The sequence below is a fragment of the Convolutriloba macropyga genome, chromosome 6, assembly GCF_964194025.1.
Source record: "Convolutriloba macropyga chromosome 6, txConMacr16.3, whole genome shotgun sequence".
In the NCBI taxonomy this organism is placed as follows: Eukaryota; Metazoa; Xenacoelomorpha; order Acoela; family Convolutidae; genus Convolutriloba; species Convolutriloba macropyga.
Genome location: NC_134473.1, coordinates 58,535,912 through 58,558,525, shown reverse-complemented (window position 1 = coordinate 58,558,525; position 22,614 = coordinate 58,535,912). Strand labels below are relative to the sequence as shown.

Sequence of the window (22,614 nt, the reverse complement as noted above, 5' to 3'; positions counted from 1 at the left end):
TATTTTTGGGGACCTCGTGGTTTTTTTTTAATTCGTCGTCTCCATCGATGATTCTTACGACCTGACTTCTTGGAATTGACTTCTTGAATTGACTTCAGTGACTTCTATTGCTTTGCAGTTAAAATTTGTGTACGTGACGTCATTTCAGCTTTTAGGTCAATTGCGTGACTTACCTCACTCAAAAAAATGACTTCTGAACTCACTTATGGAACTTTAAATTTTATGAACATTTTAGTTAAGGATCAATAGTGTGCATCTAAGTAGTGCCAAAATTATATGCCCTAGTTTTTGAGTATTAGTCTTGAGTTTTTGATTTCGAATATCAATTTCGAAAAAGCTCTCTTAGGCTTTTTCCCTATAGACGTATATGTCAAGAAATTGACAGTCCGAATCTAACCCAAAAAGTGTAGTGGTCTATTGAAGGACTGGTGGTCGATCTTTCTATCTTATTTCTTTAGTTGTTTCAATTCTTGGAAGGCCACAAGCGTTTATCGCGGCTGTTTTCCGGCAATCTGCCGGCTATGTTTTTAATGTTATCTAAGTTAACTGCTTTCCAACGAAATGTACAGCAATTATCTTTTCAGCTGGCTATTATAGCGGCCCTATTTTTATCACGACTGAAGAGATGTACTGGTGGAGCGTCTTTTTACGAATGGAAGAGGAATATTAGAGAAGTGTCTTTGTTAATAGTCGTGAAGCGATAGCGGCTATTATTGGGGACATCGTGAGTTTTTTTACAGTTCAAAAAATTTTAAATGTGTCTCATAAAAATGACAGTCCGAATCTAACCAAAAAAGCTAGGGGTCTAATAAAGGACTGGTGGTCGACCTGTCTATCTAATCTCTTTAGTTGTTGCAATTCATGGAAGGCCACAGGCATCTATCGCGGATAATTTCCGGCAATCTGCGGCTATGTTTTTAATCAGATTTGTGAAGTGAATATGAAAGCAGGAAATGACAAGCATGAAACACTTTTTATGGGGTTTGTGTTGAGCAAAGTTTGAGAGTGGAGCGAAAAGAAAGCGAAGCTGTAAGCGGAACAGAGCTATATTGCGGTGCTCTTGTTTTGTTTTCATTTCTACGTCTGGCAGTCTTGTTTACATTTGTTCACACAGCAAAGCTGAAAAAAATCAATTTTTCTGAATGACTTTTCTCTCACTGGCATCATTTGCGCACGTGAAGTCATTTCTCAATCTCTTTAGCCGACGTTTTTTGCTCATTTGCGTGATTAGATTCTGATCATACGTGATTTACCTCACTCAGTAAAATGACTTTTGCACTTAAGTTTAGTTTGAATTAGATTAAGGTCAAAGGACCTCATGTGTGCAATAGTCATGTCTCGAAGAAAAGCAATTATTTTTTAACGTGTTTTCATGCAAAATTTTCGCTTGAGCGTTTTTTGACATTTCAAGTGACATTTAGTCACCTCTTTTAATAGTGATAAATAATCACCCCTAATGAGATTTGAAGTCGCCTAGTGAATTTCTAAGTCCCAATCAAGCTACACCCCGCTCCCGACGGCAGCAGGCTGCAACTGATTAAAATAAGTGCTGACTGTTCGTTCAAGAGTAATTCTCCCGACGTTAGTCGGTTTTGTTTTTATGCTAATTTTGAGGATTACAAAGATTTTTCGTAGACTGCTTAAGCAGTTTTTGCCCTTTGTTTTTAATAGCCGCACAGCGATAGCTGGGGCTATTATTGGCCTTCTCTTGGTTTTTTTTTATTTCGTCGTCATGATTTTTGTTACGACCATATGACGTCACAGCCACTTTTTGTTCATTCGTTCATGCAATTTCAACTGAATTGCATGTGTGACGTCATTTTTCGCTCTAAATGGAGCGAGTTTTTTTGTTCATGCGCGTGATTAAATTTTTGGTCACACTTGACTTACCTCACTCTCAAAAATGACTTCCTCAATTTGAAATTGACTTTTATTTACTTTACTTCAAAGAGATAAGGTCAAATGGGTGTGTGTCACTCTAAATGAAGGTTATTTGAGATCAGCTAATAGAGGCAGCAATAACTTATACAGATTTTTAATCAAAATAACAGATCAGCATTCAATGAAAAGACGAATTTTTTTGGTCTGTCTTTACTGTTTTTTTTAAACTGCCGATCTACGAATCTATTGCGGCTATTTTCTGGCAATCTGCCAGCTATGTTGTTTCTTTGTTTTTATTTGAATGTCAATTTATTTCAACTTTGATGTGTATAAACTCTGTTTTTGTTGAGAAATTTGACGGCTAATTCGAAAATTTTTTTGTAATTTTCTTAGTTTTTCAATTTTTTTCAATAATTATATAAGTTTTAAAGCCTATTATGGTTTTCCTACTGTTAAGCCAGAATTTATGTGAGCTGCATTTTAGCAAATGATTTCCGTTTTTATGTGCACTATTTTCATATGAGGTAATAATTTTGTTGGTTTTTTGTGGCAAAACAATTCATTGACTTTAATTTGATTTTTAATAGCCGCCTCAGCTAGCTTCTCAGCCTGTTATTATAGCGCTCCTTTTTACTTCGTTGAATAAAAACTTTTCATATTACCTCATTTTGCCGCCTTTTCGACATTGCGTGAAATCTTTTTGACTTCTCTAGGCTAGTTTCACTCTTCTCTCATTCTGCTAAAAGTGCTTTTAGACAGGAGTTGCCCAGTAAAGCAATTCAAAATGAACAGAGTCAGTATTAAAAACGAAGTCATAATTAGAATTGAGATAAACCCATAAAAACAGGAGCATGTTCAGCTCCAAAATGATTTCGAAATAGTTCGCACTTTAAAATTGTTTGTACGAAAATCATTTTTTACGAGTTTTTGTCTTTTCTTTCAATCCTAATCATTGTTATGGGAATCAACGGCGGCTATTTTCCTGCATTCTGCCGGGTATGTTTAAAATTTTCTTGAGTGGATGTAGTCTTTAATGGTTTTAGAAGGGTTTGTTTTTTGGCAGAAACGATTCTTCGCATGGTTTACGGAATGCTTCCGACTCGTTAATTTTATCTGTATTTGAAACAGGAAGTGAGCTGCGTGAAATTGTGTTAAGGTCAAATTGCTGAAGAATAAGAGAAGAGAGACTGACTGTTCATGTCGCTTCTTTGTGAGAGATCTACAACAGTAGGTGTGAAAACATGTTTCTAAGCGAGCAGTTTTCAACACGTGCGGCTTTTTTCGTAGCAGTTTTTTTTTTTAATCTTTAGCTCCAAACTTTCTCATTGAAGCCTTTCTCTCAATTATCTGAGGTGGAAATAGTGTGTTTGGAATTGTTTATGACCATCTGTAGTGAATATTAACGTGTTACTTTTCAGCTGTTTTGTTATCATTTTGCCTTGTTTTAAGTTTGTCAGCATTTTTTTTGTCTAGAATTTTAAAGCATTTGGGGAGTTTTCTGTTCTAAATCACTTGTTCTAGCACTTTTCGTTGTCTCTCAATTTCAGATGTATTGATTTCGATTTGTTTTTGTTGAAGAAAATTTAGTGCTTTTAAGCAAATTTTCGCCAATTTGTCAAGTTTTTTTTTCTGATTTTGTGCTACCCGCTATAGTTTTGCTCGTTCAATTTTTAATTTACTACTATTCTATCAATTTTGCTCCGAACAGGTGCCATTGAAGACTAGACAGGGCAATTTTTCATTTTTTGCTTTGTGTAATATAATTCTGCCGGGTGTTGGGTTGAGCAGAAAAGTTAGTAAATCTTCTCAACGCAATGGTTACTTTTTGGTTATTTTTTTTCAAGAACTTTTTATAAATTTTCCGTTTTGTATTTCTCTGCCAAGTGTTCAATGGGTTACTGATCTAGCAGAAGATATAATTGTAATTTTTCTCCAATTAATGGTTAGGGACGTCGCTTTTTATCGTTGTTTAGAGAATTTTGTCTGAATTTTAGAGCAAATTATTTTTGATTTTGTCCTGCGTCATCAGCTTTTCCAGTTCTCGTTTTTTTTTCTTTAAGAACTGGTTACATTATCTGTTTTTTGTCGAACTTTTGCTGTGCGAATGACCTGTCTTCCTGTATTTTTGACTAAGTTTTTGAATCAGAACTTAATGTATATATTGACTGATGTCTCGTAGGTCAGTTATTTTTCTTGTCAATTAATTTTCTTACATTTTTCCTGATATTGTTTCAAAATGTTTAGTATAATCAGGTGTGAGATGCCTTAGATCATTGAGGACAGTAAAGAGCTGAACAGTTCAATGTGACTGAAAGACTGTGTCCTCTAAGTGACAGTGATACTTATGTTCAATCAAAATTATACCGAGGTCAAAGAAACTCGTTTCTAATGAAGTTCGCTAGTGATAATACTTCTGGATAAGTTTTTATAGGCAATATCAAAGTTTTGCTATGTTGAAATTTTGTAAGCAGCATCTATATCCAATTTTGTTTTATTAATAGCCGCACAGCGATAGCTGGGGCTATTATTGGCCTTCTCTTGGTTTTTTACGACTCGAAGAGGAGTATTGGTTTTCTTAAGGTTTTTTTTTACCGGAAGTACTATTCGTTCAGACGCTGTTTTAACCTAAAAGCGAAAGTGAGTAGAGTTGCCGTGTGAACTAATTTTTTCTGAGCGAGAGAAGTTTTTTGATCGAATGGCACATATAGATAACCGTTTTTGGCCGATTTTTCGTCCAAATGGCCCATTTTTTTGCTTGTAATTTTGTTTTTTTTTGTAGAAGTAATTTTTATTCGATGATATATTGAAATGTAAACCTCGCAATTTGATGCCAGTGTTTTGCAGATGCGTATCAATTTCAAAATTGGCACATCTTTCTTGATTTTTTATTTAATTTTTGGCTTTTTTGTAATTTCTTCATTTTTGGATATTTCAGCCGTCTCTTAGTCCTCTTTCTATCTCGATGTAATTCTGTTTTATAAAATTGTACATATGCTAATCCGATTTTGGCAGGTTTTTTTCAATTGTTCTGTTTTTTGTTTGTATTTTGAATTTAATTTCTAGAACTAGTCTTTTGTGCAACATGAGGGACTTTGATTTCGTTTCAATAAAAATTCAATCATTTTTTTGAAAACCAGTTTTTTTTGAATTTTTTTTTCATAAATGCGATCTCAAAAATTTATTGAACATTTTTTGCAATATGTTTTGCAGGTTTGAATTCTGATTTTTTCTTTTTTTTGTTCCGTTCAGGAGGATGAATTTTTGTCTCTGATGGCTCGTTGTCTTTACTATGTCTCGAATGCTGAACAATAAATGTATTCGTTTTCTTCATTTTTTTAAATTTGATTTTTAATTTTCAAAAATCAAGAATGTTTTTTTTGTTACTAAGGCCATATTTTTCACGTTCTAGTTTGTTTATCATTGTGGCTTTGTCCTGGCACCTATTTTTGTATTCGTTATTTTGATTTTTTTGGTTGTTAAATGTTGATTGATTTATCTTTTTTCTTAGATTTTTGTCATTTCTTTGGTTTGCAATTGATTCCATTCATCATAATTTAGTCCTGATAGTTTGCTATAAAACCTATTCCACAATTTCCACTTATTACTATTATTGCAGATTTCTTCGGGCCTTACTACAAAGCCGATTAAATTACAACAAAAAGTTGAAGAAATGCCCAATTTAAAAATGAAAAAACAAAACGGTTATGGGACTGTGTTCTTAGAAGGTTAAGTGATTTACGTGCTTAGGATTGTTTTTTGTAGTATGTATGAACTTAATGGGAGTAGTTTATATATAGTTAAAGTTTTTAAACAATGTTTTGCCTGTGATTATTATGCTGTTGCTTATGTCTTTTCTATGATTTAATTTTTGATTTAGCATGAAATCATGTTGTCTGGAATATATACATCAAGGAAGAAGTATGTATTGTTTTTGTCTTAATTGCAGTGATTAGAAATCTAATTGTAGTGGTTTTCTGATTCTTAAATTTGAGCCTTTTTTGAAAAATTTAACTTAATTTCTAAGATTATTAACTGCCGTTTGCTTTCGCGACCTTGAGATTAGAATCATGACTTATTTGAGGGATATTGATAGCCCTGTCAGCTTTTTTAGCCTATTAGTATTTTGGCCATCCTAATTATTTCGGACTTTTTTCGAGCGTTTTCACTAATATAAAATTTTGCTGCATTTTGTTTTTGTGATAGTTGTTTAAATTTCACCAATTTTTAGATCAGATCTCGGGAGGTAATGAGTTAATATACAAAACTTGATGGCTTCAGCTGCAATTACAGTTTTTTGTGAAATTTTGACGCTTCGAGTCGCTTCCGGAATTCTTCGGGCTATGTTTTTTTATTTCGTCAAGATTTTTGTTACGAGCATATGACGTCACAGCCACTTTTTGTTCATTCGTTCATGCAATTTCAACTGAATTGCATGCGTGACGTCATTTTTTGCTCTCTGTGGAGCGAGTTTTTTTGTTCATTCGCGTGATTAAATATTTGGTCACACTTGACTTACCTCACTCTCAAAAATGACTTCCTCACTTTGAAATTGACTTTTATTTACTTTAATTCAAAGAGATAAGGTCAAATGGGTGTGTGTCACTCTAAATGAAGGTTATTTGAGATCAGCTAATAGAGGCAGCAATAACTTATACAGATTTTAAATCAAAATATAACAGATCAGCCTTCAATGAAAAGACGAATTTTTTTGGTCTGTCTTTACTGTTTTTTTAAACTGCCGATCTACGAATCTATTGCGGCTATTTTCTGGCAATCTGCCAGCTATGTTGTTTCTTTGTTTTATTTGAATGTCAATTTATTTCAACTTTGATGTGTATAAACTCTGTTTTTGTTGAGAAATTTGACGGCTAATTCGAAAATTTTTTTGTAATTTTCTTAGTTTTTCAATTTTTTTCAATAATTATATAAGTTTTAAAGCCTATTATGGTTTTCCTACTGTTAAGCCAGAATTTATGTGAGCTGCATTTTAGCAAATGATTTCCGTTTTTATGTGCACTATTTTCATATGAGGTAATAATTTTGTTGGTTTTTTGTGGCAAAACAATTCATTGACTTTAATTTGATTTTTAATAGCCGCCTCAGCTAGCTTCTCAGCCTGTTATTATAGCGCTCCTTTTTACTTCGTTGAATAAAAACTTTTCATATTACCTCATTTTGCCGCCTTTTCGACATTGCGTGAAGTCTATTTTATTAATAGCAAATTCAGCAATAGGAATCATGGAGATTAACCATACAAATTGAGTTGTTGTAATTGGCCGGGTGTTGATAGACCAATTGTCTAACTATGTTGATTTTTTTGCAATTTGAGATGGATCTTTGGGTGATCCTTTGTTAGCTTTATTGGACTTATTGGTTAATAATATTCATACCCGTGTTATTGTTAAGTTGCTGAAACCCCACTGCTGGAAGCATCTTCCTCCAATTTAAATATGCTACCCGTCGCGGAGTGGGAGGAGGCACCCCAAGAGTATCGCAAAAGGTACTCGGAGTTCAGTGACGAGCACCCAATAGCTGACATTGTATCACGTGTTGTCACAGGCGACTTGAGTTCGGTCGCTGTGACGTCAGAGGAGGCTGTACTTACACAGCTGAGAGACCTCTTGCGCTTAGATGTTGATGATTCAAAACAGAAAAAACTTTATATGTTACGGAAAGACGATGCGATGATACCTTTACCCGTTTTGATGAGAAGAATATTAGTGCAACCCTTGAGAAAACAGTGAGTTAAATTACAATCATACTGTCGAGTTCAAATCGATATTAGTTGAAGTAGTGATTGTAAGATATGACCTGAATGTAGTGAATGATAAGTTGCCTATTGTCTCAATAACCGGCTATCCCGTTTTTACTACAAAACCGATTAAATTACAACAAAAAGTTGAAGAAATGCCCAATTTAAAAATGAAAAAACAAAACGGTTATGGGACTGTGTTCTCAGAAGGTTAAGTGATTTACGTGCTTAGGATTGTTTTTTGTAGTATGTATGAACTTAATGGGAGTAGTTTATATATAGTAAGAGGTTTGAATATTTGCGGGATTGAAGCTGTTAAAAAGTATTTTATTCGTCAATCCTCAATTTTTATTGCATTTTGCCAACTAACAAATATTTTAGGTTGACACTTGTCAATAACTCTGCAGTGCAAATGTTTCTGTCAGACTACAACCTCAAAACTCATTTTGAAGCACTGCGCAGAAGCCTCTTACTAGCAGATCCTGAGTTTGCCCATGGACTCTGCTCCAAACTGTTCTCTTTTGCTGATTCAACCGAACTTCAGAGCCACGGGCTGTCACAAAGCGTGGCAATAAGTTTGACACCGTTTCTGAGAGCGGTCAATTTTGCAGTTGAAAAGTGTCTTTGGGAGAAGAAAGACTTGTTGTTCGAGCGGTTGACGATTCGTCTGCGACCATCTGCGGAGTTTTTAGACCTCTATCGTTAGTTTAATTCATTCTATGTCCAATTCTGTACAAAATATATCAAGCGCAGGTAATCTAAGAAAGGTCAGAACTTTGGAAATGTAATGTGGCTGTTTCTAGTGCCTGTGCTCGTGATATCTCTCTATATCTCTCAGCCCGCGCAGTGATGCCCAAAAATTTAATATATCTAGTGATGAATGAATCGAATTAAGCTGGCAGTCATTGCCAGGAATCACAAAACAGAATTAAATTCCATCATCATCAAAGACTGATGAGGGTACAAACTCTTCGAAGATAGCCCCAGTAATTATAAGAAGGTTATCATGCGAATTTTAGAGTTTATAAAGAAAGAGTTTTTTAGATCCCGACTGTTTCTCGGTGCTACTCCTCGCTTACCGAGTAGATTGGCCCATCAATATCATCATATCAGATTCTTGCCTTCACAAATACCTCAAAATATTCCACTTCCTCCTTGCATTACGGAGATTGGCTAACGTATTAACGGGGCTCTACTTTCACATGAAGCAGACACAGATACTATTTGACGTCACTGGATCTGTGCACTTCGCAAAGTTACAGTATGCTAGGCATCTGATGCAACACCTGAGCAATGTCATGTCTGACTACGTGCAAGACCAGCTTTTAAATGTATCTCATGTGGAGTTCGAACGGAGTTTTGAGCAGGCGAAAAGCGTTGACGATATGCACGAGTCTCATGCAGAGTATCTAAACGCAATGTTATCGAGGTTGGTTTTCATAGTTGTTTTTCCGATCAGATTAAGCTACTGGCTGGAAGTAAGAACTGTTTTTTGTAAAAGTTCAACGAAATATGTGATCTTACATCAGTGTAAACGGTGAATAAAATTTTGCTAGAGCATTTAACCGTATTAGATGAGTACTGAATCGAATCGTCTCAAAAAATTAATTTTATCGTTGATTTTCGAGTTAAAATAGTGGCCATTAGAGATTGTTCCGTATTGATTTGCTAAGTCTTGATTTCAAATTAAATCGGGAATACTAAGGATTGGTTCCTAGAGCGCTTCTGACGCCGCAGTGTGCAAAAGTGATGAAGTTGATCTACTCAATGTTCTCCCAAATTATCATGTTCCAAAGACAACTCTCAAATGGGTACTGGTTCCTCAACAGTCAATCGGGACTCGTCGAGCACTCCAGTTTCAATCAATTGATCTCATCCTTCAACAAGTTCTCAACTCATCTCAAGTTTCTTGTCAAAGGTATTTGTTGATTGGTTACTCTAAAACAAAGTTTGCAGCATTCATGCGGTTTTATGCGATTTTTCACTTGACCGAGATAAACAGGTAACGCCCGGAGGGCATTAAATTCTCTTCGAGCCTTGCGGCTTTCTTGTCTCTAAGTATGCGATTCACCCAAACTGTTTAGGAGACATAAATTTATCGTGTGAAGAACAGTGCTTAGAGTTTGGCCTGCTTCTCTTAACTCGCCCCTCTACTCCCCCCTTTCGCCACACCCTCGATTTCACCCGTAAGCCGTGCAGCTATAAATAAAGCCAACCGCTCGCCAGTCGTTTGAGAGTAATTCGCCAGACGTTAGTCGGTTCTCTCTTACAGCTTATCGAAAGCAATTTTCCGTGACTACTTGCGTTATTGCTCGTGGTTTTGTGACCGATTTGTCTTCCGTCGTCAAAACCGGGATAAACCAGTAACAATAAATTTCTATCAGGCACTGAGGAGTTACTTTCTCCTACAGTAAGTTTCACCAATACCTCTGAAAAGGCGTTAATTGATGGTGCATAGGACAGTTTTTGGCAGGTTTGGACACTTCATGTCACCATTACTAACTGTGCAATCTAATCTTTTGCTATGCTGCTATAATTTAGGCGCTCTCCTTCTTTTTTAATTCGCTTTACCTTTTGAACACGTTTTTCGGTTTACATAATTCACGATATTCATGCTTAACTCGTGACTTACCTCACTCACTGTTTCAAATAAATGGTTTTTAATTTTTTTTTCTGAATTTTTTCACGCATTGAATTACGTAGCTAACTGACATTAGTGTTAAGCTTATTAGTTGTCAGTTTAGAAGCTGAATGAAGTATATTTTTAGAATTTAACTAATATTGGACGCCAAATTATAGCAATTTTTGACACTGCAAAAAAGAACAGATAAAAATTCGGCCAATTTCTTTCTCCGTTAATTTCTTTTTAATTGCTCTTGAACGAATTTAATAGCAATTATTGTAAACGTGTTGGTCTTTTTTATGCAATTTTTTTGCTTGATCATTTTGCTGTTTTCTTCTAAAACATTCTCAAGAGACTTTTTTACGCTTTCGTTCATCATTTTGGAGTGATCTATTGCTCTCTCCGAAGTAAAGCTTGTTGCTAATATATAATCGGTTGCAGTTTGGGAAGATAAATCGCGGGTGGCTATGGATCGGGAGGACAAGTGTTCGAATCCCGTTGGGGGCAAAGTTTTTTTGCACCCTTAAAATAAAATTGATTTAGGCTACTGACCCTGAATTAAATTGCCTCGCCTCTCGTTCAAGAGCATTTTTTCCGACATTTGTCGGTTTATGTTTTAAATATCTGTTGACACGTTTTCATTATTTCTGAAGTCAAATTAGGGCAAAACTAGAACATTCTTTGACTTCTCAAGTGACTTTTACGGTTTCGTTCTTCATTTTTGAGTGGTTTCTATTGTTCTCACTCCGAAGTAAAGCTAATATAAAGTCGGTTTTGGTATCGCGAACATAAGGGCCAAGTAGCACAGTCGGGAGTGCGTATGGTTATGAAGCGGGAGGTCAGTGGTTGGAATCCCGGTGGGGTCAGATTTTTTTCTACTCGCCTGTCGTTCAAGAGCAATTCTTCCGACATTAGTTGGTTTATGTTTCTGTTTCAATACCGGTGTACGTCAAGTGCGTCATATGTTGTTTTCTGGCATTGTGCGGCTATGTTGTTCAGTCAATAAAATTTCTTTGAATTGTGTCACAATCAATTTTTAATAGCCGCGAAGCGATAGTGGCTATTATTGGGGACATCGTGTTTTTTAATTTGTCGTCTCCATCGACGACTCTTGCGACCTGACTTCTTGGAATTGAATTTTTCAATTTCAGTGATTTCTACTGCTTTGCAGTTAAAATTTATATGCGTGACGTCATTTAATCTGATTTTTGGTCTGATTAACTGATTTTTTTGGTCTGTTTCTTTTACTATCTTTTTGAGACTGCTGATCTACAAAGCTACGGCTGTTTACGGAAATCCGTCTACTAGCTATGTTTTGTTTAGTAGCCGCGAAGCGATGCGGCTATTTTTGGGGACATCGTGGTTTTTACGACTCGAAGAGGAATATTGGTTTCTTTACAGAAACCTCTCGGTTTTTTTTACAGGACAGGACGTAGATTTGTTCACGCGGCATTTTGACCTGAAAATGAAAGTGAGAAAAGCTGTCTTGGTGAACAGATTTTCGCTAAGCGAGAGAAGTTTTTTATCATGCGCTGCGTTTAGTGAATGACTTTTTGACTTTGAAAAGTAGTTTTTGACTGAATTGCACATATAAATATCCGTTTTTAGCCGTTTTTTCGTCTAAATGGCCCAATTTTTTTGCTTTTAATTAGGTTCCTCGTAGAAATAAATTTTATTCAATACTATATTGAAATGTCAACCTCGGAAATTGATGCCAGTGTTTTGCAGAGCCTGAAAATGCGTTTCAAGTTGAAAATTGGCACATAATTCTTGAATTTTTAGTTATTTTTTGGCTTTCTTTCTTTTAATTTCTTCTTTTTTGGATCTTTTAACCGACTTCTTTTGTCGAAAATCAGTTATATGGCAATTTTTTTTTAAATTCCTATACTCAACGCTGCTTTCTACCTCGATGTAATTTTGTTCCATAAAATTGTACATATGCTAATCCGATTTTGGTAGTTTTTTTTCGAATTTTCGTCAGTTCTTCGTTTGTCTTTTGGTTGTAACTGCTAGAAATTGTTTTTTTTTTGTGCAAAATGACGGACTTTAATTTCGTTTAAAAAAAAATTCAATCATTTTTTGGCGTTAAGTTTTGAGAAAACAGTTAAAACAGTTTCATAAATGCAAGTGAGTGCAAGTCACTTTTATTGAAGGTTTTTTTAAGAGCAGCTAATGGAATCATCAATAGATTAAAAATATTCGTAATCAAATTATAACATTTCGGCGTTTTATAAGAACTGATTTTTTGGTCTGTTTCTACTATCTTTTTGAGACTGCTGATCTAGAAAGCTACGACTGTTTACGGAAATCCGTCTACTAGCTATGTTTTGTTTAGTAGCCGCGAAGCGATGCGGCTATTTTTGGGGACATTGTGGTTTTTACGACTCGAAGAGGAGTATTGGTTTTCTCTCGGTTTTTTTTACAGGACGTAGATTTGTTCACGCGGCATTTTGACCTGAAAGCTGTCATTTTGAGCTGTCTTGGTGAACAGATTTTCGCTAAGCGAGTGAAGTTTTTTTATCATGCGCTGCGTTTAGTGAATGACTTTTTGACTTTGAAAAGTAGTTTTTGACTGAATTGCACATATAGATATCAGTTTTTAGCCGTTTTTTCGTCTAAATGGCCCAATTTTTTTGCTTTTAATTAGGTTCCTCGTGGAAATAAATTTTATTCGATACTATATTGAAATGTCAACCTCGGAAATTGATGCTACAGTGTTTTGCAGAGCCTGAAAATGCGTTTCAAGTTGAAAATTGGCACATAATTCTGGATTTTTTAGTTATTTTTTGGCTTTTTTCTTTTAATTCCTTCTTTTTTGGATCTTTTAACCGACTTCTTTTGTCAAAAATCAGTTAATATGGCAATTTTTGTTTGATAATTCCTATACTCAACGCCGCTTTCTACCTCGTAATTTTGTTCCTTAAAGTTGTACATATGCTAATCCGATTTTGGTAGTTTTTTTCCGATTTTCGTCAATTTTTCGTTTGTCTTTTGGTTGTAACTGCTAGAAATTGTTTTTTTTTGTGCAACATGACGGACTTCAATTTCGTTTCAAAAAAAAATTCAATCATTTTTTGGCGTTAAGTTTTGAGAAAACAGTTAAAACTTTTCATAAATGCAGTCTTAACTTAAAAGTTCTTTGACCATTTTTTTTGCAAAATGTTTCAATTTCAATGTTTCTTTTTTATGAATTCTGCTTTTTCCTATTTTTGGGTATCTTCAGGAGGATAGATCTTGTATCGGATGACTACTTATCTTTTCGCTGTCTTGAATTCTGAACAATGAAATGTTTTCGTTTTTCTTGAGTTTTTTAAATTGATTTTTAACTTTCAAAAATCAAGAAGGTCTTTTTGTTACGGTGTTCCTTGCATTGTGCCCATATTCTTCACATTCTAGTTAGTATCATTCTAGCTTTTTCCTGGCACCTAAATTTATTTTCGGTATAATGATTTTTTCGGTTGTAAAAAATGAACTATTTCGGCTTTTTCTTAGATTTTCGTCATTTCTTTGGTGTGCAATTGATTTCATTCAACAAAAGACATTACTCAGAGTTTTATGGCAAGCTTCTTCCAAAGTTTTCTTTCATGACTATTTACTGCAGCTTTCTTCCGGCCTTGGTATTAATTTAAACGATTTTTTGCCTTTGAATATTCTGCTGCTTATGTCTTTTCTATGATCAATTTTATTTTTGATTTAGTATGAAATCATGTTGTCTAGCTTATGTACAAAAAGGAACACTATGTGGTTGTTGTTTTTTGTCTTAATCGCAGTGATTAGAAGTGTGTTTATAGTTGTTTTCTGATTCTTAATTTGAGCTTTCTTCTTTGAAAAGATTTAACTTAGTTTCTAAGATTATAATCTGCCGTTTGCTTTCGCGATCTTTTTCAGATTAGAATCATGAATTATTTGAGGGCTATTGATAACCTTGCCAGCTTTTTCAGACTATCAGGTTTTTGACCACCTTAATTATTTTGGATTTTTTAACGTTACCAAAAGTTTTCAATAATAAAATTTTGCTGAATTTTGTTTCTCTTGTTGACAGTGGTTTCACCAATTTTTAGAGCAGACCTGGAGAGGTAGTGAATTAATGGTTTAATACAAAAGGTAGTGGCTTCCGCTGCAATTACGGTTTTGTTAGCGAAGTTTTGACGCTTCGAGTTGCTTCCGGAATTCTTCCGGCTATGTTTTTAGTTCGTCGTCTCCATCGGTGATTCTTGCGACCATTGAATTTTCATTTTCAGAGACTTCTACTGCTTTGCAGTTAAAATTTGTCTTAGTGACATCTTTTCTTCTGCTTTTTGGTCAATTGCGTGACTTATCTTACTCAAAAAATGTCTTCTGAACTCCCCTAATGAGCTTTAAATTTTTTGAACTTTTACTAGTTAAAGGTCAATAATGCGCATCTAAGTAGTGCCAAACGTATATGCCTTAATTCTTAGTATAAAAGTCTTTAGTTGTTTCATTTCATGGAAGGCCACAAGCGTCTATCGCGTCTATTTTCCAGCAACTTGTCGGCTTTGTTCTTATGATCTGTTTACATATTTTCATGATGTTTGAAGTCAAATTGGAGAAGTGATTTTGGTCAGGCGTAGAAACAGGAATTGGATGGAAAAGCGAGTGGTTTTGCGGAGTTTCACTCCATTTTCAAAGTACATTGAGAAATCGGTGTTTGCACATAAATTGTAAAAGTTGATGACGTATGTGAAAACTAAGTGTTTAGATCCAGGAACTTAGTGAGTGGTTTTCTAAGAACTGTTCGTGCTTTTTAATGGAGAACGAGAAAAGTAAGGGTGGTGAGAGCGAGCAATTTTCTTTAGAACATGCGGCTTTTCCAAAACCGTTTGTAAGTTTTAACCTCAACTGTATCTACCAACGGTGCGTCTTTCAGTTATCCAATCTAGTAATAGTGCGTCTGGAATTTTTTGACCTGAATCAAATATTACAATTTGATTCAATTTTCAGCGTTTTCTTACCATTTTGCCTTGTTTAATGCTTTTTATAGTTCTCATTTTTAAAAAGAATTTGGGGAGCTGTGCGGTTGATGTTAGTTTTGCTGGCAGTTTTTCGTAGTCTTTCAATTTGCTTAATATTTTTACTTGTTTTTGCTGAAGAACATGCGATTAAATTCGAGCAAATTTTTATCGATTTTTTTCTCTTTTCGTGTGGCATTTTTGAGAGAGCGTAAATTCTTACCAAGCAAAATTCTTTTTTGATCACTTGCGTCATTTTAAACGCCATTTTGTGTTCAATTTTTTCAAAGTTTTTTCATTTAATTTTGTTTCTATAGTTTACCTAAGCTAGTAATATTCCGCTTGAAAGCATTTTTGATCTATTTATGTGTTCTTCTTGACATTTTTAACACTCCGGGCAGTTCTGTGGTTCAGCTGAGCTGTTTTATTTTGTTTCGACTGCCTGTTGGTATAATTGATATTAAGTTTGAGTTGTTTTTGTTAATGCTCATCGAGTAATTCTATGCAAATTTTGGCCGTCTTTTTGGTCCCTTTCCGGTTTTTTTTAATAATCAGTTCTGAGTCAGGAAGTATTCTTTATGTTTTGATACTATGAAGTGACAATTGAAGACGGCATGGCAATTCTCACTGAAATTAATTACATACATTTCTCTTTTCGGGTTTTTTCTTTGCATTTTTCAATTTCATTTTTCTATGACGCATTTTGGTTGAGTGAACTAAACAAACAAAGTTTTAATAATAATCGTTTCAAGAACAATTGTTGGGAAATTGTATTTCTTTTTTTTACAGAATTGTTTTTAGAAATTTACAGATATTGTTTTTCGACTTTGTCCTTCGTTATCTTCCGCTCGGTATTCTCAATTCACATTTTTTAGCTTGTCTCTCAAGTTGTATTTTTTAAGTCAAATTGGAGAAATGATTTTCGTCACGCCGGAACAGGAAACGTAGCGAAAAAAGCGAGTGGCTCAGCGGCGTGATTTTTTTCACTCCAGTTTCAAAGTCAGATTTTTTTCTAAGTTTGAATTCATTCATTGTCATTATGAATCTAATCTTTTGTTTTGTCATAAGCGTTCTTTTAATTGTGTGTCAGGACGTGTCCTGCTCTGCTTTTGTGTTTTGTGTCTGGCGCTCTTTTTTTGTTTCATATTTGTTCACACAGCAAGGTTGATAACTGCTTGGCTTCTGAATGATTTTTTTCGCTCACTAACAGCATTTGCTTGCGTTACACGAATTCTCTCTCTCTCTATATATATATATAGTAGAAGTTTTTAAGACATTTCAGTTATTAGATTTTGATCATACGTGACTTACCTCACTCAATAAAATGACTTTGCACTTTAGAACTGAAGTTTAATTTGAATTAGTTTCAGGTCAAAGGAACTCAGAGGTCCCTAATGAAAAGGCTTCTGGGCAATGAATTTTTACAATCTTTTTATTAATTTATCGCTGAATGCTTTGATTATAGCTTTTTGAGCGGCTTCGAAATTTTTTTCGACTTATATCTGTATCTTTTTCTATCTCTGTTATACGGCACGCAAGTCTATTCTTTCGCAGCTATTCCGGCAATCTGCTGGCTTTGTTTCAATCTATTAAGTTCGCTTTTGGTAAATTCTCAAGAACAAGAACAAGATTCCTAAGCATCCAAGATACCCACCAGTTCTCGAGATATCTAAGTAATTGGAGATTGTATAAACTGCTTCAATCGGAATGGTGGCTACGGCTTGCCACCTATTAGAGAAATTGTTATATGTTTTTTATAGCTGCGAAGCTGTAAGCTGAGCGAAGCTATATTGCGGTGCTCTTGTTTTTTTTGTTTCGTCGTCTGACGCTCTTTTTTCGTTTTACGTTTGTTCACACAGCAAAGCTGAAAAAGTCAAATTTTCTGAATGACTTCTTCCTCGCACTAACGGCATTTGCGCGCGTGATGTCATTTCTCACTCGCTTTAGCAAAAGTTTTTAGGTTATTTGCGTGATTAGATTTTGATCATACGTGACTTACCTTCAATAAAATGACTTTTGCACTTTAAAACTTAAGTTTAATTTGAATTTGTTTAAGGTCAAAGGAACTCCTATGTGCAGTAAAGTTCCCTAATAAGAGGCTTCTGTGGAATGAATTTTAACAAGCTTTATTAATTTATCGCTGAATGTTTTTTACCTAGTTTTTTTGAGCGGCGTCGATTTTTTTTTCAATTCAGATCTGTATCTGTTTCTATCTCTTTTATATGGCACGCAGGTCTATTCTTTCGCAGCTATTCCGGCAATCTGCTGGCTTTGTTTCACTCTATTAATTTCGCTTTTGGTAAATTCTCAAGAACAAGAACAAGATTCCTAAGCATCCAAGATACCCACCAGTTCTCGAGATATCTAAGTAATTGGAGATTGTATAAACTGCTTCAATCGGAATGGTGGCTACGGCTTGCCACCTATTAGAGAAATTGTTATATGTTTTTTATAGCTGCGAAGCTGTAAGCTGAGCGAAGCTATATTGCGGTGCTCTTGTTTTGTTTCGTCGTCTGACGCTCTTTTTTCGTTTTACGTTTGTTCACACAGCAAAGCTGAAAAAGTCAAATTTTCTGAATGACTTCTTCCTCGCACTAACGGCATTTGCGCGCGTGACGTCATTTCTCACTCGCTTTAGCAAAAGTTTTTAGGTTATTTGCGTGATTAGATTTTGATCATACGTGACTTACCTCACTCAATAAAATGACTTTTGCACTTTAAAAGTTAAGTTTTATTTGAATTTGTTTAAGGTCAAAGGAACTCATTTGTGCAGTAAAGGTCCCTAATAAGAGGATTCTGCGGAATGAATTTTTAACAAGCTTTATTAATTTATCGCTGAATGTTTTTTACCTAGTTTTTTTGAGCGGCGTCGATTTTTCTTTCAATTGAGATCTGTATCTGTTTCTATCTCTATTATATGGCACGCAGGTCTATTCTTTCGCAGCTATTCCGGCGATCTGCCGGCTATGTTTGTAAACTTTTGTGTAGCGCCGAAACTAAATCATTTTTCCTTTGTGGTATTATAAGATGAAAAAAACATTTAATTCAGGTGTCAGTGGCGAGCCAAACGCCGGACTGTCCCTTACAGCTCCCACTCACGACATATGGTTTCCACGCTCTAAGTCCATTCTATGTCTAATTTTTTGTTTAGTCAATGAAAGTTCTTTGATTTGTAGATCAGGACTTATCCTGTTATGTTTTCTTGTTTCATCGTCTAACGCTCTGTTTCGTTTTACATTTCACCTAGCAAGCTAACGGCATTTGTGCTCGTGACGTCATTTCTCACTCTCTTTAGCCAACGTTTTTTAAGCTCATTTGCGTGATTAGATTTTCATCATACGTGACTTACCTCACTCGATAAAAATGACCTTCGCGCTTTGAAGCTTAAATTTTGGGCGCCAAAATATGTTATCAAAACATCTTAATTTGGGTGGGGGTTATCGTTCGAAAGTGCTATTAAAAAATGTTGTTTGTTATTTTGATTTAGATTAAATAAATTAGTTTCCTTTGATTGCGAGTGTTTTGCATGATTGTATTTTGTGTTTTGAGGCTCTTGTCGAAAGTCACTTCCGTTCGTTTTCGACAAAAAGAAGTCATGTCAGTGACATTTTTTAACGACAAAGGAACTTATAGGTGTAATAAATGTCCCTAATGAAAAGGCTTCTGCGGAATTAATTATGACAGGATTGTCTATTTTATCGCTGTGGAATTAATTTTAACAAGCTTTTTTAATGGATCACTGAATGTTTCTTAAATAGTTTTTTGAGCGGCGTCGATAACCTTTACAACTTATTTCTCTGTATCTGTTTCTTTATGTATTAGACGGCATGCAAATCTATTTTGCAGGTATTCCGGCACTCTGTCCGCTATGTTTTCTTACAACGAGAGTCAGCCACCTCTCCTGATGTAATTTACAATAGAACGGACCTTGAGCAACTCGAAGGTAGTCGTTTTTTAAGTAAGCTGGGCACAGATAGACTGCGGTTGTAGCTTTTCTTTCACTCGCATTGATATATGGTGATCTGATCAATAGCCACATCATCTGCTCAATCTACTATCGTTAATTCCTTTTTTATTATACAATGCAATTTTGCAAGGGTGTTCTTTTATGTTCTCTGAGATTGAGCTTCTGATCCAAATGGCTGCGTCCGATTTTGGATTCTAAGTCAGTATATGTCTTTTTCTAAGCTCAGAGTGTTCGAAAATTGCTCGGAAGGCATACATTCAGTTTGAAAAGAATTGCGTTAGCTACCAAATAATCTGTTCTCAAGCGTTTTTGATCAAAGGCCAAAGTTACGTAGAATTTGAATGATCTTGCAACTTGATGTCCAATTACTCACGACTAATGGTTAGACGACCTCCCTTTGACTCACCTCTTTAATTGTCTCAACTGAATGGAATTCAATCAACAAACTTACGCAATATAGTAAATGTGCTTCAGGTCCAAATAAAAACATTAAAAAAATTGTAATTACTGCGTTAGCTTGAAAGCGCGAGTTTTAAAGTATAGTTGTCCCCTGAACAAAATTGCGCGACATAATTAGAATAATTGTTGATATTTTATTAAAAATCCGAGTTTTTATAGCTGCGTAGCTATAATGAGGTGATATTGGTTGCGTCGTCTGACACGCTCTTTTGTTTTACATTTTGTCGCGCAATTTAGAACTCGCATTTAATGATCAATGCTAATAATGATAATGAAAAGCCAACAAAATAAAATAACGATTTTGAACTTTTGGCTATGAAAACGTTTGTCTTTAAAAAGGTTGGCAACTACATCAATTCAATTCTGCCTCTGTTGCCATCTATATTCTGCCATCTATATTCTACATCACGCAAGTCTGTTTCGCAGCTATTTCGCCAATCTAACGACTATGTTAATTGCTTCCAAAGGAAGTTTGTAGCAATTGTTTAATAGCCGCCCTCATCTTCTCAGCCGGCTATTATAGCGCTCCTATTTTTTACAATTCAAAGAATTTGAATTGTATTGGGGCGCTGTCTTTTTTTTTAAGATCTGTTCACACATTTTCATGATTTTTGAAGTCAAATTGGAGTAGTGATTTTGGTCACGCCGAAACAGGAAATGGAGCGAAAAAGCGAGTGGTTTTGCGGCGTGAATTTTTATCGCTCTAATTTTAAAGTAGAGTGAGAAAACGGTGTTTGAACAAAAATTCGGTTTCTCGGGAGTGGTTTTTGTTCACATGCGGCAATTTCACTCTGATTTTTACTGTTTTTTCGATTTTTTGGATCGGATTTTTTCTAAATGGTTTTCCCAATCGATTCACAGCTCATTCTAGGCCTAGTTTTTTGTTTAAATTGAATTTTCATTTCTCGCTAGTGGTTTTTTTGTTCACATGCGGCATTTTGACATTGATTTTCTGTTTTTTTTCTTATTTTTTGATCTGATTTTTTCAAAATGGTTTTCTCAAGTCACTCATAGTCTATTCTTGGTCTAGTTTTTTCCGTTTAGTCAATGAAAATTCTTTGAATTGTACGTCAGGACTTGTCCTGCTATGTTTTTTTACTTCGTCGAATAAAAAAATGTTTCGCTTTACCTCATTTTGCCGCCTTTTCAACATTTTGGAATCAACGGCGGCTATTTTCCGGCAATCTGCCGGGTATGTTTTTAATTGCTCTTGAATGTAGTTCATAGCAATTATTGTAAACGTGTGTGTCTTTTTTTATGCAAAATTTTCGCTCGACAATTTTGACTTTTCGAGTGACTTTTGCGCCCTTGACTTTTTGCATTTCGCGTGATCTAAAATTCTTTCTCAATCACAATTTCAAGCAACTGAACTCAATTGGCGGCAATTTAATACTAAAAGTCAAATGAAAAGTGCGCCGAAACTGGTGTCATTTTTTACTAAATCTTAATAGTGGTATATGTTAACCTCTAATGTGGTTATTTGAAGCCCACTAGAGAACTTCTTAGTCCCATTTAAGCTTCCCCCCCCCGACTAAAGCAGGCTGCAATTGATTAGAGCTCCCACTAGTCGTTCAAGAGCAATTCTTCCGACGTTTAATCGGTTATGTTTTAGTCCTGCTGGTTCCTTTTTATGCGAATTTTTGTAATACCGTAATTTCGTTATGATTTCGTCGTTTTTTATGTCTGACCGTTTGACTTTCTTCCTCAAACACGAGATACACTGTTAAAACCCGGATGGCGTAGTCTCTAAGTATACGAGTATACCCTCTATGTTACTATTCTCTAATTATGTAATTCACCGAAACTGATTTGGAGGCATAAATTCATGTGCCCCCTTCCCCGAGATTACCACCTTCACCATACTCACCCATCCTTCAATTAAGCTAAAGCTAGCCTCCCTAAGCTGCAGCTACTGACAAGGCCAAGCGGTTGCCAATCGTTTGAGAGGAATTTACCCGGCGTTAGTCAATTGCGTTTTCTTTTTGTGTATGATTCATTGGACTTCACGCGAGTCAACGTCGGCTGTTTTTTTGGCAATCGACTGGTTTTGTGAAAATAGCGACACAAAAATTTTTGGGCATTTTAATTTAATCAATTTGGTCCTAAATTTTTCTCGTAAATTGTTCTTTATTATTATTAACTGCAATTTGGTTATATTTTCAAATGGCGCTGAGGTCAAATTGTTTTCACGATTTTTGTTGACGTTTAACGGTTCTCATTGACTAGAGGAGAACTCAGTTTTATCTGAAAAAAATTCAAAAAATAATTTGAAAAAAAATGCGTTCGTTACTTTTCCCTACAAAACCTAAAGGACGTCGTAATTTATGAAATTATAAATGCATGTAGCAAATTTTTGATCGAGACAAAATTTGAAGCCATATGATTTGATATACGGTGAACGTGCGGTCGCATACTTGGAGTCTCTGTTTAATTGCATGTAGCTATACAATATTAATGAGAGTGAAGGCTGTGAACACTTCCGATGTCTCTGTTTCAGTGGTGTCATCATTGGCTGACAATGGATACCAACCCCACCTGGAAAACTTCCTCCTCAAACTCAACTTCAATCAATTCTACCTAAAAATAACAGCATAACAGCCGATGTCAACCTTTATCTGCTTTCAACACCGAAATACCTTTCAAAATCTAACCGCAGAAATGCTCATACTTACATATTAGTTACATTCTTGCTTAAATTTTAGTTAGCTGTAATTTGTGTTTTTGTTATCAGCTGAAGAATTGTGTCATTTTGTTCTTTTCTTTGCGCATTTCATCTATGTGATGATTATCAGTTTCTATCTAGCCGCGTGACGAATATGTTAAATTAGTTGTTCAGGGCTGGAACTCAATTGATTAGTTAACTTTTACTGCGTGGTGTTACAACGCTAAAAACACTACCTTGTTATTGTGATCCTTTTCAGTAACTAATCAGATTTTAGCATATCTTAGAAATTTCGATTGA

At 35.2% G+C, this 22,614-nt stretch overlaps 1 protein-coding gene across 2 annotated transcripts in view; it reads left to right on the top strand.

Annotated features, from left to right (window-relative positions):
• The window catches only part of LOC142341800 (gamma-tubulin complex component 6-like), a 76,122-nt gene extending 53,527 nt beyond the window's left edge, over nucleotides 1-22,595 (top strand). For both annotated transcript variants that reach the window (XM_075393041.1, XM_075393039.1), the window contains exons 14-18: nucleotides 7,288-7,621; nucleotides 8,015-8,334; nucleotides 8,678-9,062; nucleotides 9,352-9,551; nucleotides 22,150-22,595. In XM_075393041.1, the coding sequence (XP_075249156.1) occupies nucleotides 7,288-7,621; nucleotides 8,015-8,334; nucleotides 8,678-9,062; nucleotides 9,352-9,551; nucleotides 22,150-22,247 (1,337 nt within the window). In that variant the 3' untranslated portion in view covers nucleotides 22,248-22,595. The remainder of the gene's footprint in view (nucleotides 1-7,287; nucleotides 7,622-8,014; nucleotides 8,335-8,677; nucleotides 9,063-9,351; nucleotides 9,552-22,149) is intronic.
• The last annotated feature ends 19 nt before the right edge of the window (nucleotides 22,596-22,614 follow it).